The sequence below is a fragment of the Bufo gargarizans genome, chromosome 3 (assembly GCF_014858855.1).
Source record: "Bufo gargarizans isolate SCDJY-AF-19 chromosome 3, ASM1485885v1, whole genome shotgun sequence".
NCBI classification, from domain to species: Eukaryota; Metazoa; Chordata; class Amphibia; order Anura; family Bufonidae; genus Bufo; species Bufo gargarizans.
This window is the reverse complement of record NC_058082.1, coordinates 276,897,547-276,913,473: the sequence shown is the minus strand read 5'-3', so window position 1 is coordinate 276,913,473 and position 15,927 is coordinate 276,897,547. Positions and strand designations below refer to the sequence as shown.

The window sequence follows — 15,927 nt, the reverse complement described above, 5'->3', positions numbered from 1 at the left end:
TCCATGAGAAATTAGTAAATATAAGCAATCAGAGTCAGGCAGCTGCTGCCAAGGCCAATAAGATCATGGTCTGTATCAAAAGGGGCATAGATGCCCGTGATGAGAACATAGTCCTGCCACTTTACAAATTACTAGTCAGACCACACATGGAGTACTGTGTACAGTTCTGGTCTCCTGTGAACACGGCAGACGTAGCATGGTTCAGAGGAGGGCAACTAAAGTAATAACTGGAATGGTTGGACTACAGTACTCCGAAAGATTATCAACATTAGGGTTATTCACTTTAGAAAAAAGACAAGGGGAGATCTAATAACCATGTCTAAATATATCAGGTGTCAGTACAGAGATCTCTCCCATCCTCTATTTATCCCCAGGACTGTGACTGTGACGAGGGGACATCCTCTGCATCTGGAGGAAAGAAGGTTTATACACAAACATAGAAAAGGATTCTTTACGGTAAGAGCAGTGAGACTATGGAACTCTCTGCCTGAGGAGGTGGTGATGGTGAGTACAATAAAGGAATTCAAGAGGGGCCTGGAAGTATTTCTGGAGTGTAATAATATTACAGGCTATAGCTACTAGATCCAGGGAGTTATTCTGATTGCCCGATTGGAGTCGGGAAGGAATTTTTCCCTAAAGATAAGGGTAAGTACACAGTTTTTTCAAGGAGGTTTTGAGGCAGAATTCCTGGGGGGTTTTCAGACAAACCCAGAATTCGATTTGAAAGGAATCTAAAATATAAAGCCTCATGCACACGTCCGTGGAACACTGACCGTGAGATACCGGCCTGGATTCCTGCTGAGTGCAGGAGCGCACCGCGTCATTGGTTGCTATGACGTTGTGCGCTTCGTGCTGCCGCTGCTCTACAGTTATACACTCGTTTAGATCATACGAGTGTATTACTGAACAGCAATGGCGGCACGAAGTACACGGCGTCATAGCAACCAATAATGCCGTGCGCTCCTGCACTCAGCAGGAATCCAGGCCGGTATCTCATGGTCCGTGTTCCACGGACGTGTGCATGAGGCTTAAAAGGAAGGCCTTATACTTTTCCTTCCTGCAGGAAAATCTGCCTCAAAAAATGTTCCAAAAACTACTCTCATCAGCTTAAATTATTTGCAGCCTTACAAACTATGCAAATAATCTAATATCAGTTTAAAATCACATGCTGAAAAAAACAAGCTGGCCACACATGTAGATTTTCTCATCTCCAATTCTTTTACCCACCATGGAGCTTTGTATAGCTCAAGGCTACACTTCTTCTGAGTGACGAATGAAACTTTGCTTCAGAATTTTCGAACACTGACTCACTGTGGTACTACTGGCTGCTGTGGTACTATGTGTGATAGACATTTATGAGGTTATGCAGACCTTATTGTTTGGAAGGGATTACCATGACAAAGAAACTCACCTTTCTGAGAGTTGTCGAATCTGTGGTATGCCCATGTACTTTTGAAAATGCTCCAGCACATTTACCACCCCTTGGAGAAGGTTGGCAACCTCGCCATACTGCCTTTTTCTAGTCATAGCTCTAAAAAAATAAAAAATAAAATTTAAATATATATATATATATATATATATTTCACTAAGTGGTTAGAGAAGTGATTTCTGATTATTATTATGATGATGCAATTCTAGAATTTGTAGAAATAATCAGTTGGCACTCTGGAATAAGGTGGTGCTCATGTCCTAGATTGCAGGCCCATACATCCAAGTAGAAAAAGTGGATCAGCACTCACTTTTTGTTGCTAATAAATCTTCACTTTATTGTCAAACAAAATACAGGCAGATGGGACGCATTTCGGCTGAACAGTCCTTGAAGCTTGTTTGAAAAAAACTTGTTTAGCTGAAATGCGTTACCTCTGCCTGTATTCTGCTTCTGGTAATAAAGTGAAGATTTAGTAGCATCAAAAAGAGAGTGCTGACTCACTTCTACTTAAAGGGGTTATCCCATGACTAATGTAAAAATATATATGACAATACCTTTCTAGCAAAGCTAGAACCAGCCCTGTACCTCACATGGATCCAGAGATCTCCCCATTCATTGATCGGCTAGATTTATATCAAGCTGGCAGCTCAAGGGAAGTGTCTTTTCTGCAGCAGCTAAGGGGGCGTGTCTCAGCTCTCCCTATCACAGCTCAGGAGGCGTGTCTCAGCTCTCCCTATCACAGCTCAGGAGGCGTGTCTCAGCTCTCCCTATCACAGCTCAGGAAGCGTGTCTCAGCTCTCCCTATCACAGCTCAGGAGGCGTGTCTCAGCTCTCCCTATCACAGCTCAGGAGGCGTGTCTCAGCTCTCCCTATCACAGCTCAGGAGGCGTGTCTCAGCTCTCCCTATCACAGCTCAGGAGGCGTGTCTCAGCTCTCCCTATCACAGCTCAGGAGGCGTGTCTCAGCTCTCCCTATCACAGCTCAGGAGGCAGTTGAAGGATGAAACTGAGCATGTGTGGCCATCTCAGTGAGCAGGACAAAGAAAAAAATAATTGCAGGTGGCGCTATACAGATACATTTTATTAAATAATTCAGTGGCCATGCTAAATTTTTAATTACCAGAATTCAGATTCAGGTGCTGGTTTGAAAACTGTAGAATATTTTTCGTGGGACAACCCCTTTAAATTCTAGAAAACAAACATGTGGCACAAATTAAACTGGTCACAGAAATATCAATGAGGTCAGCACAGCTAACAAGCTTACTCCAGTGAGTCAACTCCTCCAGCCAGCATGTGTAGATGGTTCAACGTTGTAATTGAGGTGGTCAAATGGCGCTTGGCATGATCCAACTGCTTAATATCCCGTGTGATTTCTTTCACCTTGGAAGAGGCATACAATGTTGATTAATGCAGTAATTTGCAAAGCGAATGAATTGAAAACGGAGGTAATTTAATTGTAAACTTCAATTGTCACTAATTATGGTACAAACTGTAAGAAGCGGACCAATCGGTGATTCCTTGGGGTAATAAAGAGCGCCTGAGGCGACACGGCATACATGTATCCCATATTGCACCTAACCTAATTATATGAATATCTTTGCCAGGTTACATACTGGAAATAAAGTAGAGTCATAGTTTCCCACAACCTGCTCCCTAGTCTAGTCAATGACTGGTCTTGTTTTACACAGAGAAAAACAGGTTCATTACCCAGTTTTAGAAAAAAAAATATCACGCTACTTCTTTTGCCTGCAAAAATCTTTATATTTTCTAAAATTGACCAAATGGCTGTAATGTAAAGCTAAGATTTAAAAGTTATTTAATCTATTACCAAATATTTTCTGAAAAGCACAAATGATTAAGTAGTTTAAAGGGGTTCTCCGGGAATTAAGAAGATGAAAATACTTAAATATTACTTCATAATAAATATACAGATGATAAAATCTTCAGCTGAATCTCTGTGGGAATGAAGTTCATGAGTAGATGTACAGAGAGAAGGTGTGGGTAATGAGCAGCAGCACTTGTATGCAGTCTCCATTACCACAGTCTGTCCTTTCTGTTCTCTCTGTACTTAATGTCTTCTCATGAACTCCATTCCTACAGAGATTCAGCTGAAGATCTTCTCATCTGTATTCAGGATCATAATCCCTGACAAGTAGGAGAGAAGGATGAGGCAGCTCTTTACCTCAGTTTACTAAAGTAACTTGTCCCCCTGTGTGATTGGGACAGGTTTTGTGTGTACTAATAGAAAGGCGGCCATTTTGTTTCCACTGATGATTGCTCCCTAGACAAAACGAGCCATTATAACTAATGAAAGGTATTTGGGAATATATTTATAATAAAGTAATATTTACGTATTTTAATTTTCTTAATTCCCAGAGAACCCCTTTAATGCTAGGTTGCTGGGGGAAAAAGTCATATTCCCCATTGCTTCCACGCGACTGACCATACCCTGATTTATTGCAGTTGGGATTCAATTTACAGACTGCAATAAAACTGTGCCATTTGACGCCTGAGAAGCACTCCAAGAACCGCAGGCCACCCTGAGGAAATTATACAGGACTCAGCATGACTATTATTCATTTTCATTTCAAGGTACCTATATAACACTGCCACACAATGGAGCTTACAATGTAGATTCCATATACACACACTATAGACACTATAGCCAACCAATTTTAAGGGTTGTGTCATCTCAGACTTTGATGGCATAACCTAGTGATATGTGATCAAAGTCAGAAAGATACGGGTCCCATCTCAGAGACCAAAACCTATTTCCAGAACAGGCCCCTGAAAGTGAAAGAGCACAGATGCTGCCTGCTCTATAGTAGATTCTATGGCAATTCTGAAAACAGCTGAGTGAGCGTGATCAGCTAGCAATATGCCACCAATGTCTAAAATAAGACAACCCCTTTAACATATCAGTAGATTTTTGTAGAGTGGGAAGAAACCACAGTACCCAAAGGAAGCTGATATAAACCCAGAAGAACATACATCAAAACGGAGGGAAGAATATACAACCAACAAGTATAGATATATGAGAAAAGCGAACATACCAACATCTGACAAAGCAGAGTACAGTGCTCAGCTATCTCCAGAACGGAGTGCAGGCAAAACGGGGCCCTCATTCTCATGACGGGGAGGGCGGACTCAGTGGCCAGACCCCCACTAATCAGACACATTCACTATCCTATGGATAGGGGATAAGTGTGCTTTGTGGGACAAACCCTTGAATCCTTTGTAACCTGTAGAAGACGACTATGCAGGACAAAAGCAGTATGCATGTAAAGTACATATTTTGGGATAGATACTCAATTTATTATTATTATTTTTTTTTATTTCAGTTATTTATCACGTCTAGTAGCTAAGCACCATTAGTTTTCCATTTTGAAGTCGCAAAAATATACCCCCCCAAAAACCCGCACATAATATATAAAGTTGTCTGCTGCAGATTTTAGCTGGGATCATAAGCCACCCTGATGTATAGCGCGATTAACATTTCAGACCACCTTCTAAAGAACAGTCTATTCACCATTTGCTCCGATTTTTCAGCTTTGTCCTTGATGTCTTTGATCTTGCCAAACAGTTGCTGTATAGCTTTCTGAGCCTCTTCCAAAGCCTGCGAGTAAAAAAACAGCGATCATCAACAATTCATCAATTCTATATGAAGATGACAGTATTTATTATTTAAGATGCAAATGCTGAACAATGTATTCAATCCCGCCAGCGTCCACTTGCCTCATGTTACTCATATAGCGTATCAATGTAAATAAAGCGCTGTGTATATAGCATTTCATATATACAATATTGCTCACTTCTAAACACTTTCCTAATCTAGAATTTAGGATAATAAACAAGTTAAAAGCCGGACAATTTGTTCTTGCCAAGTAAATTCCATGATTCCCTTAAATACTATCTATATAAATATGAGCATTTTGGCTTCTCATGTTTAAACAAAACAAACATAATCGTCCTTCAAAGGAGGAGAACTTTGCATCTTAATGACTATGTTTTATGTGAATGAAAAAAATAATTTAAACATCACTAATGTAAATGCATTTATTTTTTCTGAATCTTCTTAAATGGCTTACAGCAGATTATGGCTTAAAATCCGTTAAGCTTTGCTAATAAGAATAGAAATTATTTTCATGGCTTAAAACAATAAATCTGCACAGAATCTCACGCTAATCTTATTTTCTAAATCAGGGCTTCTCCACTGCACAGAGCTCAGCATCACAGTGTCACATACAGAGTCTCCTGCGTCCCATCCAACATGTCAGCACCAAGAGAAAGGCGAACACAGCAAAACTTGGTACAAACAGAAAGTTATTGATTGATGTAAAGTCGTTCTAAAATAACGCCAGATATTATTCACTTGTGACGGCTGTGATACTCACATACCGTGTGGTGCTGCATTTCACCGTACTGCTTGAGCTTTTTCTTTTGTGTTACTTATATTCACTTTTGATTACAGTCTCTTTAGAGGGATGTGAGCACTTTGCAGCTTTACCAGTATTACATTTCTTATGTACATCCCTGCCATTTTTGCAATTTACATGGCAATATGAAGAATCCTGGAGACTGCCCTCCTGTACAGCCTGCCCCTGATATCAGCTCTCCTATCAGGCCCAGGACAAGTGCCGACAGTGTGCACTTCCAAGCTATGCTGGGACTTGTAGTACCCTCAGTGTTACAGCGTGCATTTTATTCACTTTTGGGCTATGTTGGGACTCGACTGTAGTATTTGTCTGATGCTTCTGGGGAGGTATTTTGTGCTGCACTGTTGAACTTGGTGTTGTTGGAGGAAATATGCGCACTGCATAGTGGTTAACTGTCTGGCACTGCTATGGAAGTAATATAGGCACTGCATAGTGGTAATTGTCTGGCACTGCTATGGAAGTAATATAGGCACTGCATAGTGGTAATTGTCTGGCACTGCTATGGAAGTAATATAGGCACTGCATAGTGGTAATTGTCTGGCACTGCTATGGAAGTAATATAGGCACTGCATAGTGGTAATTGTCTGGCACTGCTATGGAAGTAATATAGGCACTGCATAGTGGTAATTGTCTGGCACTGCTATGGAAGTAATATAGGCACTGCATAGTGGTAATTGTCTGGCACTGCTATGGAAGTAATATAGGCACTGCATAGTGGTAATTGTCTGGCACTGCTATGGAAGTAATATAGGCACTGCATAGTGGTTAACTGTCTGGCACTGCTATGGAAGTAATATAGGCACTGCATAGTGGTTAACTGTCTGGCACTGCTATGGAAGTAATATAGGCACTGCATAGTGGTAATTGTCTGGCACTGCTATGGAAGTAATATAGGCACTGCATAGTGGTAATTGTCTGGCACTGCTATGGAAGTAATATAGGCACTGCATAGTGGTAATTGTCTGGCACTGCTATGGAAGTAATATAGGCACTGCATAGTGGTAATTGTCTGGCACTGCTATGGAAGTAATATAGGCACTGCATAGTGGTAATTGTCTGGCACTGCTATGGAAGTAATATAGGCACTGCATAGTGGTAACTGTCTGGCACTGCTATGGAAGTAATATAGGCACTGCATAGTGGTAATTGTCTGGCACTGCTATGGAAGTAATATAGGCACTGCATAGTGGTAATTGTCTGGCACTGCTATGGAAGTAATATAGGCACTGCATAGTGGTTAACTGTCTGGCACTGCTATGGAAGTAATATAGGCACTGCATAGTGGTTAACTGTCTGGCACTGCTATGGAAGTAATATAGGCACTGCATAGTGGTTAATTGTCTGGCACTGCTATGGAAGTAATATAGGCATGTCACAGTGTTTTCTGGCACTGCTATTGAGGTAATATGCCCACTGCATAGTAGTAATTGTCTGGCACTGCTATGGAAGTAATATAGGCGGTGCACAGTGTTGTCTGGCACTGCTATTGAGGTATGGGCACTGCATGGTGGTAATTGTCTGGCACTGCTATGGAAGTAATATGGGCACTGCACATTGTTAGTTGTCTGGCACTGCTATTGAGGTAATAGGGGCATTGCATGGTGGTAATTGTCTGGCACTGCTATGGGCACTGCATGGTGGTAATTGTCTGGCACTGCTATGGAAGTAATTTTAGCACTGCATGGTGGTGGTGGTGGTGGTAATTGTCTGGCACGGCTATTGAGGTAATATGGGCATTGCATGGTGGTAATTGTCGGGCACTGCTATGGAAGTACACTGTGAGTGAGTATTTGTTCGCTGGCAATGCATCACCATAGACCAGTCTGCTTAGTCCAAGTAGGAAATGTTTGCAAAGCCCTGCTCTAAAGAATATCCTAAGCTGTGATGTGCTGTGTATGCCGGCACCTTTCTGTCAGAGCCAAAAACAATTGTTTTCAGCAACTTGTGCTACAGTAACTGCACACCCCAAATGCATCATTGAAACTTTGGCACCAAAGACCCTGTTGCAGGTTCACAGATTGTCCTTCCTTGGACCACTTACAGTAGGTACTAACCGCTGATACTAACACCTCACAATGAAAGACCTGCTGTTTTGGAGATGCTGTAACCCACCAGTCAAGCCATCAAAATAGTCGCTCTGATGCAGGTCGCTCTGATGCAGGTTCACAGATTGTCCTTCCTTGGACCACTTACAGTAGGTACTAACCGCTGATACTAACACCTCACAATGAAAGACCTGCTGTTTTGGAGATGCTGTAACCCACCAGTCAAGCCATCAAAATAGTCGCTCTGATGGCACCAAAGACCCTGTTGCAGGTTCACAGATTGTCCTTCCTTGGACCACTTACAGTAGGTACTAACCGCTGATACTAACACCTCACAATGAAAGACCTGCTGTTTTGGAGATGCTGTAACCCACCAGTCAAGCCATCAAAATAGTCGCTCTGATGCTTAGTATGGCCATTTTCCCAGCTTCAAAAATTGACTTCACTTGCTACCCCTTTACAAGATAAGTAATGTACGGTAATTTTAAATTTTATGGCTGATCAGTATAAGTTACTGATATACAATGTGAATCATAAAGGCAAGTAGAGTCTTCCAGCATTATACGGAACTAATAATTGGCAATGGCTTAGTTAATATTCTTTTGGATTGCATTATAAAGGGCCCAGCCCTTCTTCACATCAATTTAGTTAGTTAATCACGTTGATACATCAGAGAGATAACCATAAAACGGCTTTATACATAGTTGGGACCATGTGTAGATCACTAGTTTTGGTGCCAATGTAAAGGGCCAAGCATTCAGTGCTCTACTAGATTTTCTGAGACTCCAAGTTAGGAAAAGAACAAAACACAGCAGGCAGTTTAATGTGGTGCCTTCTATACCGCACATTTACAATGATATTTTTTAAAATATTTTCATAGTATTGTATAAAAAGAATACATCACCGTATTTCATATAGGGGATTCATGTATAACTACATTAAATAGATTATACTACTATTTGTAAAGTTTTGTGTTTAGAACAAAAGACTGGGGTTTGATTAAGAGTATTCCTAAATTTCCATAGACCACACAAGGAGGAGGTATATTATGGCTAGTGCTACATACAACCTGAGGCAAAACACAAAAAAAAAAAAAAAGTGTTGTTGCGTGCGCCTTCATCCATGTGATTCAGTCACTCTGGTGGACTCATTGGAATGGAGGCCCTGTAGTGCAGGCATGAAGAACTGCCAATAACAGCTGAATGTGTGGGTTCCAATAGCTGGTTCCTGGCAATAAACTACCATAGAGAAACCGCAAATAAAAATAAGTTGTCCAGAAGGAACAGCCCCTTTATTCCCCCTTCCAACATCCACCATACATGTACAGCAGAAGTCAGGTCTTTAGGGATGGCAACTACTCAGGAGCTTAGTGGGACCCATGACACGCAGGCGTCCTAAGGTTTTACACAGCACGGACTACTGCGTACAATCCGCAAAAAAAGTTCGGACACAAATTCATAATACGCTTTTGCGCATGAGGCCTTAGGGGCTATTCACACAGCGTTTTTTTCCTGTGGAACTTTTGCGTGGAGAGCCGCTCTGAAATGTTGCCGAAATCCTACCGGTGGTCATGTCCTTTCTGACCAAAGAATGGGAGGCAGAGCTGAAGACTGTGGAGCGGTGGATTAAAGCCACGTCCGTGTTGAGAAGGGGCACGTTCCATGGAGAAAAAAAAGAAAAAACGCAGTGTGAACGGTGCCTTAGAGGCAGATTTTCTGTGCAGATTTCCACATGGAATATCTGTTACTTATCTACTGCAGTGATTTTTACTATATTTTTGTCGGTTATTGTCGTGCTGAAAAATAAATCTTCATCCATTTCAAATTCTCTTGCAGACTGCAGCAGATTTTTAACCATAATTTTCATCATTCATTTTATCACCTTCCATCACAGGCTTTATTGTGACATGAAGTTACCTAAAAGGAATATAAACTGTGGAGTGGAAAGTGGATTTAGGGTCCCACTAGTGTTTTTCCCCTATAGAGAAGGTGATGTAAAATGGGCTCAGTAACTAATAGGAATAATTTTGGTGTCAAAGCAATAATATAACCACCGGTAAACAAAAATATACAACTACACAATATTATGTAAAATAACTATTACATCTTTATTATTTCAAGCATTACATATTAAAAACATATGGTCACATCCTGTAGACATTACCCACACCAAAGGGCGTCATGATAGAAAATAGATATAAAACACAGCGTAGATTACTGACCCATCACTATGGTATTTCAGTCCGATAAACGGCAATTCCATGTATATTTCTATGGGGGAAATCTTCTACAGCTTCATGTAACACAAAAACATTTTCTATACATACAAGCAGTCATCTTTTCCTACCAGAGTGACTGACATTGGACTCTGTCGGCAAATACCACCGCGAAAGTCAGCAGAGGAGGATATTGCATTATCCATTTGTTCTCTATAGATTTGTGGAGGAACTGCCAGCTGAATTCTATAGACTGTACAGCTAAGCCATCTACAAAGACCATGGGGATCAGTGAACCCACTTACAGACATCTGTTTTGTCCTTTTGTAACCAGCAGTCCAAAGAGTCTATACATATAAATGAAGCTAATGTAATAAATCATAAAACAGTAATACAGTCCTCACTACTGTCTTAATCCCCCAACGGCAAGCATCTTTTCCAGCACATTCAGTCAGAGCTATAAATCAGTGTGCTAAACGACACAGTGTCATCTCCAATTGTGGTAGGGTTACAAAGAGCGATTCCGCAACACAAAGACGATACTGAGAAATTAGTGTACGGTAAAAAATATATAAATGCTGATATTTGTTCAAACCCCTTGTTTGCACTATTTTTATTACATAATTCTCATTTCTGGGAGTTTTTTGCGCATTTAAACCTCAATTATTATAAAAATTGCAAGAACCATTATGGTCATGGTATTTCAAGGTAGGATTCTGGAATCAAACATAGTGCAAAAAGAAAGAAAAAAAGTGCATTTTTACATCTCCTATACACATGCTAATAGTCTGTGGTACAGTGCATTATACTTCATTTTAAAGAGGTAGCGCCAACCTATGTGGCTCCCAAAGACTGAGAATGAGTTGGAGTAACGACCTATGTATACTGATTGGTTGTTACCCCAGCTGATAAATTTTGTAAACTGGATTATTTAAAACATAACCTTTACTAGGTCGCTTAAAATATATTTCATACTGGGTGAGACAAAAATAACAACTAACATGACAACCTCCAACCATCTCTGAGTAAGTGCACTGAATTGAATTGACTGCATTGCTCAATAATATAAGTGACCCATACTGAGTGTATGTCTGTAATTTTATTTGTAGTTGATTGGAGGTTAAAACCACCCTGATCTTTGAATACCCTTGAATACATGTGAAGTCCCCTGATGATGTCTGTGATAGAAGACGGAAACATGGCATGTAGGGCAATGTAATAGGGTTACATAGAATACTAGACCCATACCGAGGGTAAGGTTCGGTGTGGGGTCGCCCCTGTCGGGGCGGGTGCTCCATTGTGGTAGGCAGGTGTGAATAACAGCCCCCCACCCCTAGGCAGGCAGGAAAGCCAGAATAGGGTTTAATAGGAGGCCAACACTGCCATCACTCACGTAGCACCCAGGTCACACCGGTCTCAGGCACCACCAACTGCCAGGACCACCCTCTGCGATTGTGGATCCGGCTCGGATGAGGTGAGATCCAACCATTTTTTCATATATTCATTGGTGTATGAGATACAGTGGAGGTTGTCATGTTAGTTGTTATTTTTGTCTCTCACCCAGTATGAAATATATTTTAAGCGACCTAGTAAAGGTTATGTTTTAAATAATCCAGTTTACAAAATTTATCAGTATATTGTGGGTGTAAACCGATACCACCACATTTATTGGAAGTGGCGGTATAATATAATTTTTGTTACCCCAGCTCTCATAAACAGAAGATACAGTCATGTGAAAAAATTAGGACACCCTTTGAAAGCATGTGGTTTTTTGTAACATTTTTAATAAAAGGTTATTTCATCTCCGTTTCAACAATACAGAGCGATTAAAGTAATCCAACTAAACAAAGAAAACTGAAGAAAAGTCTTTTCAAGATCTTCTGTAAATGTCATTCTACAAAAATGCCTATTCTAACTGAGGAAAAAGATAGGACACCCTCACATGTATTCCCTCTTAAATTGGCTCAGATCTCACACAGGTATATCACACCAGGTGCACATAATTAGTAGATCGTTACTCTGCATGTTGAATGAGGCTTGCCCTATTTAAACCTCAGACATTTAGTTTGGTGTGCTCCTGACTGTTGAAGTGAGAGTGAGCACCATGGTGAGAGCAAAAGAGCTGTCAGAGGACTTCAGAAAAAAGATTGTAGCAGCCTATGAGTCTGGGAAGGGATTTAAAAAGATCTCAAAAGATTTTGAAATCAGCCATTCCACTGTCCGGAAGATAGTCTACAAGTGGAGGGCTTTCAAAACAACTGCCAACATGCCCAGGACTGGTCGCCCCAGCAAGTTCACCCCAAGAGCAGACCTGCAAGATGCTAAAAGAGGTCTCCAAAAACCCTAAAGTGTCATCTCGAGAACTACAGCAGGCTCTGGCTACTGTTGATGTAGAAGTACATGCCTCTACAATCAGAAAGAGACTGTACAAGTTTAACTTGCATGGGAGGTGTGCAAGGAGGAAACCTTTGCTTTCCAAGAGAAACATCGAGGCCAGACTGACATTTGCCAGAGATAAAGTTGACAAAGACCAGGACTTCTGGAATAATGTTCTTTGGACAGATGAGTCCAAAATTGAATTATTTGGACACAACAGCAGAGGACATGTTTGGCGTAAACCAAACACAGCATTCCAAGAAAAGAACCTCATACCAACTGTGAAGCATGGAGGTGGAAGTGTCATGGTTTGGGGCTGCTTTGCTGCAGCAGGACCTGGTCAGCTCACCATCATAGAATCCACGATGAATTCTACTGTGTATCAGAAGGTGCTTGAAGAACATGTGAGACCATCAGTTAGAAAATTAAAGCTGAAGCGGAACTGGACCATGCAACATGACAATGACCCAAAACATACTAGTAAATCAACCAAAGATTGGCTGAAAAAGAAGAAATGGAGAGTCCTGGAATGGCCAAGTCAAAGTCCAGATTTGAATCCCATTGAGATGCTGTGGGGTGACTTGAAAAGGGCTGTACGTGCAAGAAACCCCTCAAACATCTCACAGCTGAAAAAGTTCTGCATTGAGGAGTGGGGTAAAATTTCCTCAGACCGATGTCGAAGACTGGTAGATGGCTACAAGAACCGTCTCACTGCAGTTATTTCAGCCAAAGGAGGTAACACTCGCTATTAGGGGCAAGGGTGTCCTATCTTTTTCCTCAGTTAGAATGGGCATTTTTGTAGAATGACATTTACAGAAGATCTTGAAAAGACTTTTCTTCAGTTTTCTTTGTTTAGTTGGATTACTTTAATCTCTCTGTATTGTTGAAACGGAGATGAAATAACCTTTTATTAAAAATGTTACAAAAAACCACATGCTTTCAAAGGGTGTCCTAATTTTTTCACATGACTGTATATCCTAGCAATTAGACATGAAAATACTGTCACGGTCTCTCCTGTGAAAGGGGTCAGAAGATCTAAGAGACTGGCTGCACGTAATGTGATCTGACAGCCTCTTTGTTTTCACTTGTTTCTGTTTTGTTGCTGGGTATGACCACACCTCTTGTCTCAGGTGTAGCTTAAGGCTACTTTCACACTCGGGTTTGGTGCGGATCTGTCATGGATTTGCACAGACAGATCCGTTCAGATAATACAAACGTCTGCATCTGTTCAGAACAGATCAGATCAGTTTGTATTATCTTTAACATAGCCAAGACGTCCTCTATTGACTTTCAATGGTGTTCAAGATGGATCCGTTTTCTATTGTGTCATAGAAAACGGATCCGCCCCCATTGACTTATATTGTGTGTCAGAAAGGATTTGGCTCAGTTTCGTCAGACGGACAGAAAAACGCTGCAAGCAGCGTTTTGGTGTCCGCCTCCAAAGTGGAATTGAGATGGAATGGAGGCAAACTGATGCATTCTGAGCGGATCCTTTTCCATTCAGAATGCATTAGGGCCAAACTGAGCAGTTTTGGACCGCTTGTCAGAGCCCTGAACGGATCTCACAAACGGAAAGCCAGAACACCAGTGTGAAAGTAGCCTAAGTGGTCATTCCAACTCCTCTATTTAGTCTGGTCTCACCCATCAGGCTATGCAGTTGATAGCTCCTTTTTGGTTGTGTAAGTGCTGGTGTTTGGTTCTCCACCGAGTTCCTGCTCGTCCGCGAACTTCAGAGTTAAGTGTCTTTTTCCTATTTCTTGTTTGTTGTATTCCCCTATCTTTTGGTATTAGTCCTGAGGGAGTCTCCTATTCCTTCAGCTGGGAAGTAACAGGTCATCTTTTGTCCTGACACTATTTCCAGGGCCTTTTCGGGTCAGATAGGGTTCTAGGTTCCAGCGTATGAACATTCTTACCATCAAGGTCTTTTCATACTGATAGTCAGGGCTCGGTCTAGGGATTCACTAGGTGGTGACCTTTCCCTTAGTTTCCAGGCCTAGTACCTTTTCCCTTCCCTCCTGTGTTCGGTGTGGAGTTTACCACCCACACCGCACCGTGACAAATACCCCTTTAATAGACTGCACTGCCTGCAAGCTTTGCAAGTGGACGAGATGATTCTAGTATAGGTGTATGCTTGTTCGATCAATTAAACTGCTCCAATCTTATTACCTTATCTAATAAAAGCCAAAATATACAGTTCTATCTCAATGGCAAATCTTTTAAAAAAAAACTACTTAGATGGATATTAAAATTCATATTTAAACCTAAACCATCGTAATGTGGGTAGGCAGGTGAATATTTCAACCACAGAGTATTAAAAAACAGGGAAGCATATTTTGCTTTCTCGAGATTGGTAGATGGCCCATACGTGCTAACATTTCTACCAAAATTAGACAATGAGTCTAGAGCACATTCAGAATTTATATATAAATATTCACTCACTGACAAAAAAAACAAAACAAAAACAACAACAACAACACACTAAGAAGGAGTTGTTGGAACCCAATTAAACTTTCTATGTGTTAATGTAATGATATATATAAGTGATTACAATATTAGAGCAAATGTTTATTGGGGAAAACTGTACAATTTAAAAGAGGCTCTAGTGCCCTGCTGGGCCACATCTAGCCTGGATACAAGATGAGATATGGTTGGGTATGAAGGTTCCATATGGTATCCTGTGGCTGTAGATCTGGCACACTCATAGGTTGCCAAAGCTGCCATCCCAGCTGGTTGCATAAATGCTCGACTGGCGGTAAATCAGGCAAGCGGGCAGGCCAAGGAAGTGTGACAATCTGGCAGATACATTCCTGGGAAACCCTTGTTGTGTGGGTGAGCATTATCCTGCTGAAAAATGCCAGCTGGAAGCTCTGCCATGAGAGGCAACAGATGTGGCCGCAGGATGTCCTGCACATATTGCTGAGCTGTTAGTGTCTCTTGTATCATTACTAGGGGTGACAGACTGCTGTATGACATGGCTCTCCAGATCATCACACCAACAGTCAGAGCAGCAAAGGCAGGATTGAAGCACTCACCACAAGGTCTCCATCAGAGGGTGCAATAACTCCTGTACAAGCGCCATTGATGCCTATTCAGGCCATATGGTGCAGGTACTGGAACTTGGTACCAATACGCCTGAGACTTTTCCCCCACATTCATCAGCGCAGGGCACACTGTGAATGACACAGGCAGTGCAGTGATGGTGCCTGTGCCTGAAATGACCAATAGCAAAGCTCCATACAGTAAGGTGCTTTGCTATTAGTTGGTTTGGGCGGGAGCTGGAGCGATACAGCGCCGAGCAGCAGGGGAAGCCGGCGGGAGCTGGAATGAGGAGGGGCCGGAGAGTGGAGGAGCTGAAGAAGACTCCTCAGAGGTGACAAACGGCCCCAGACATCAAAGTAACAGCAGTGTGTGATGCAGTATATGTGAT

General features: G+C 41.5%; 1 protein-coding gene across 2 annotated transcripts in view; it reads right to left on the bottom strand.

Moving 5' to 3' along the window:
- VPS53 (VPS53 subunit of GARP complex) overlaps positions 1-15,927 on the bottom strand; it is a 148,747-nt gene that overhangs the window by 97,429 nt on the left and 35,391 nt on the right. The window contains exons 5-7 of one of the 2 annotated variants that reach the window (XM_044286498.1): positions 4,958-5,044; positions 2,693-2,808; positions 1,412-1,531 (exon numbers count right to left, since the gene is read on the bottom strand). In XM_044286498.1, coding sequence (XP_044142433.1) covers positions 1,412-1,531; positions 2,693-2,808; positions 4,958-5,044 — 323 coding nt within the window. The other variant, XM_044286499.1, reaches the window with a different exon arrangement.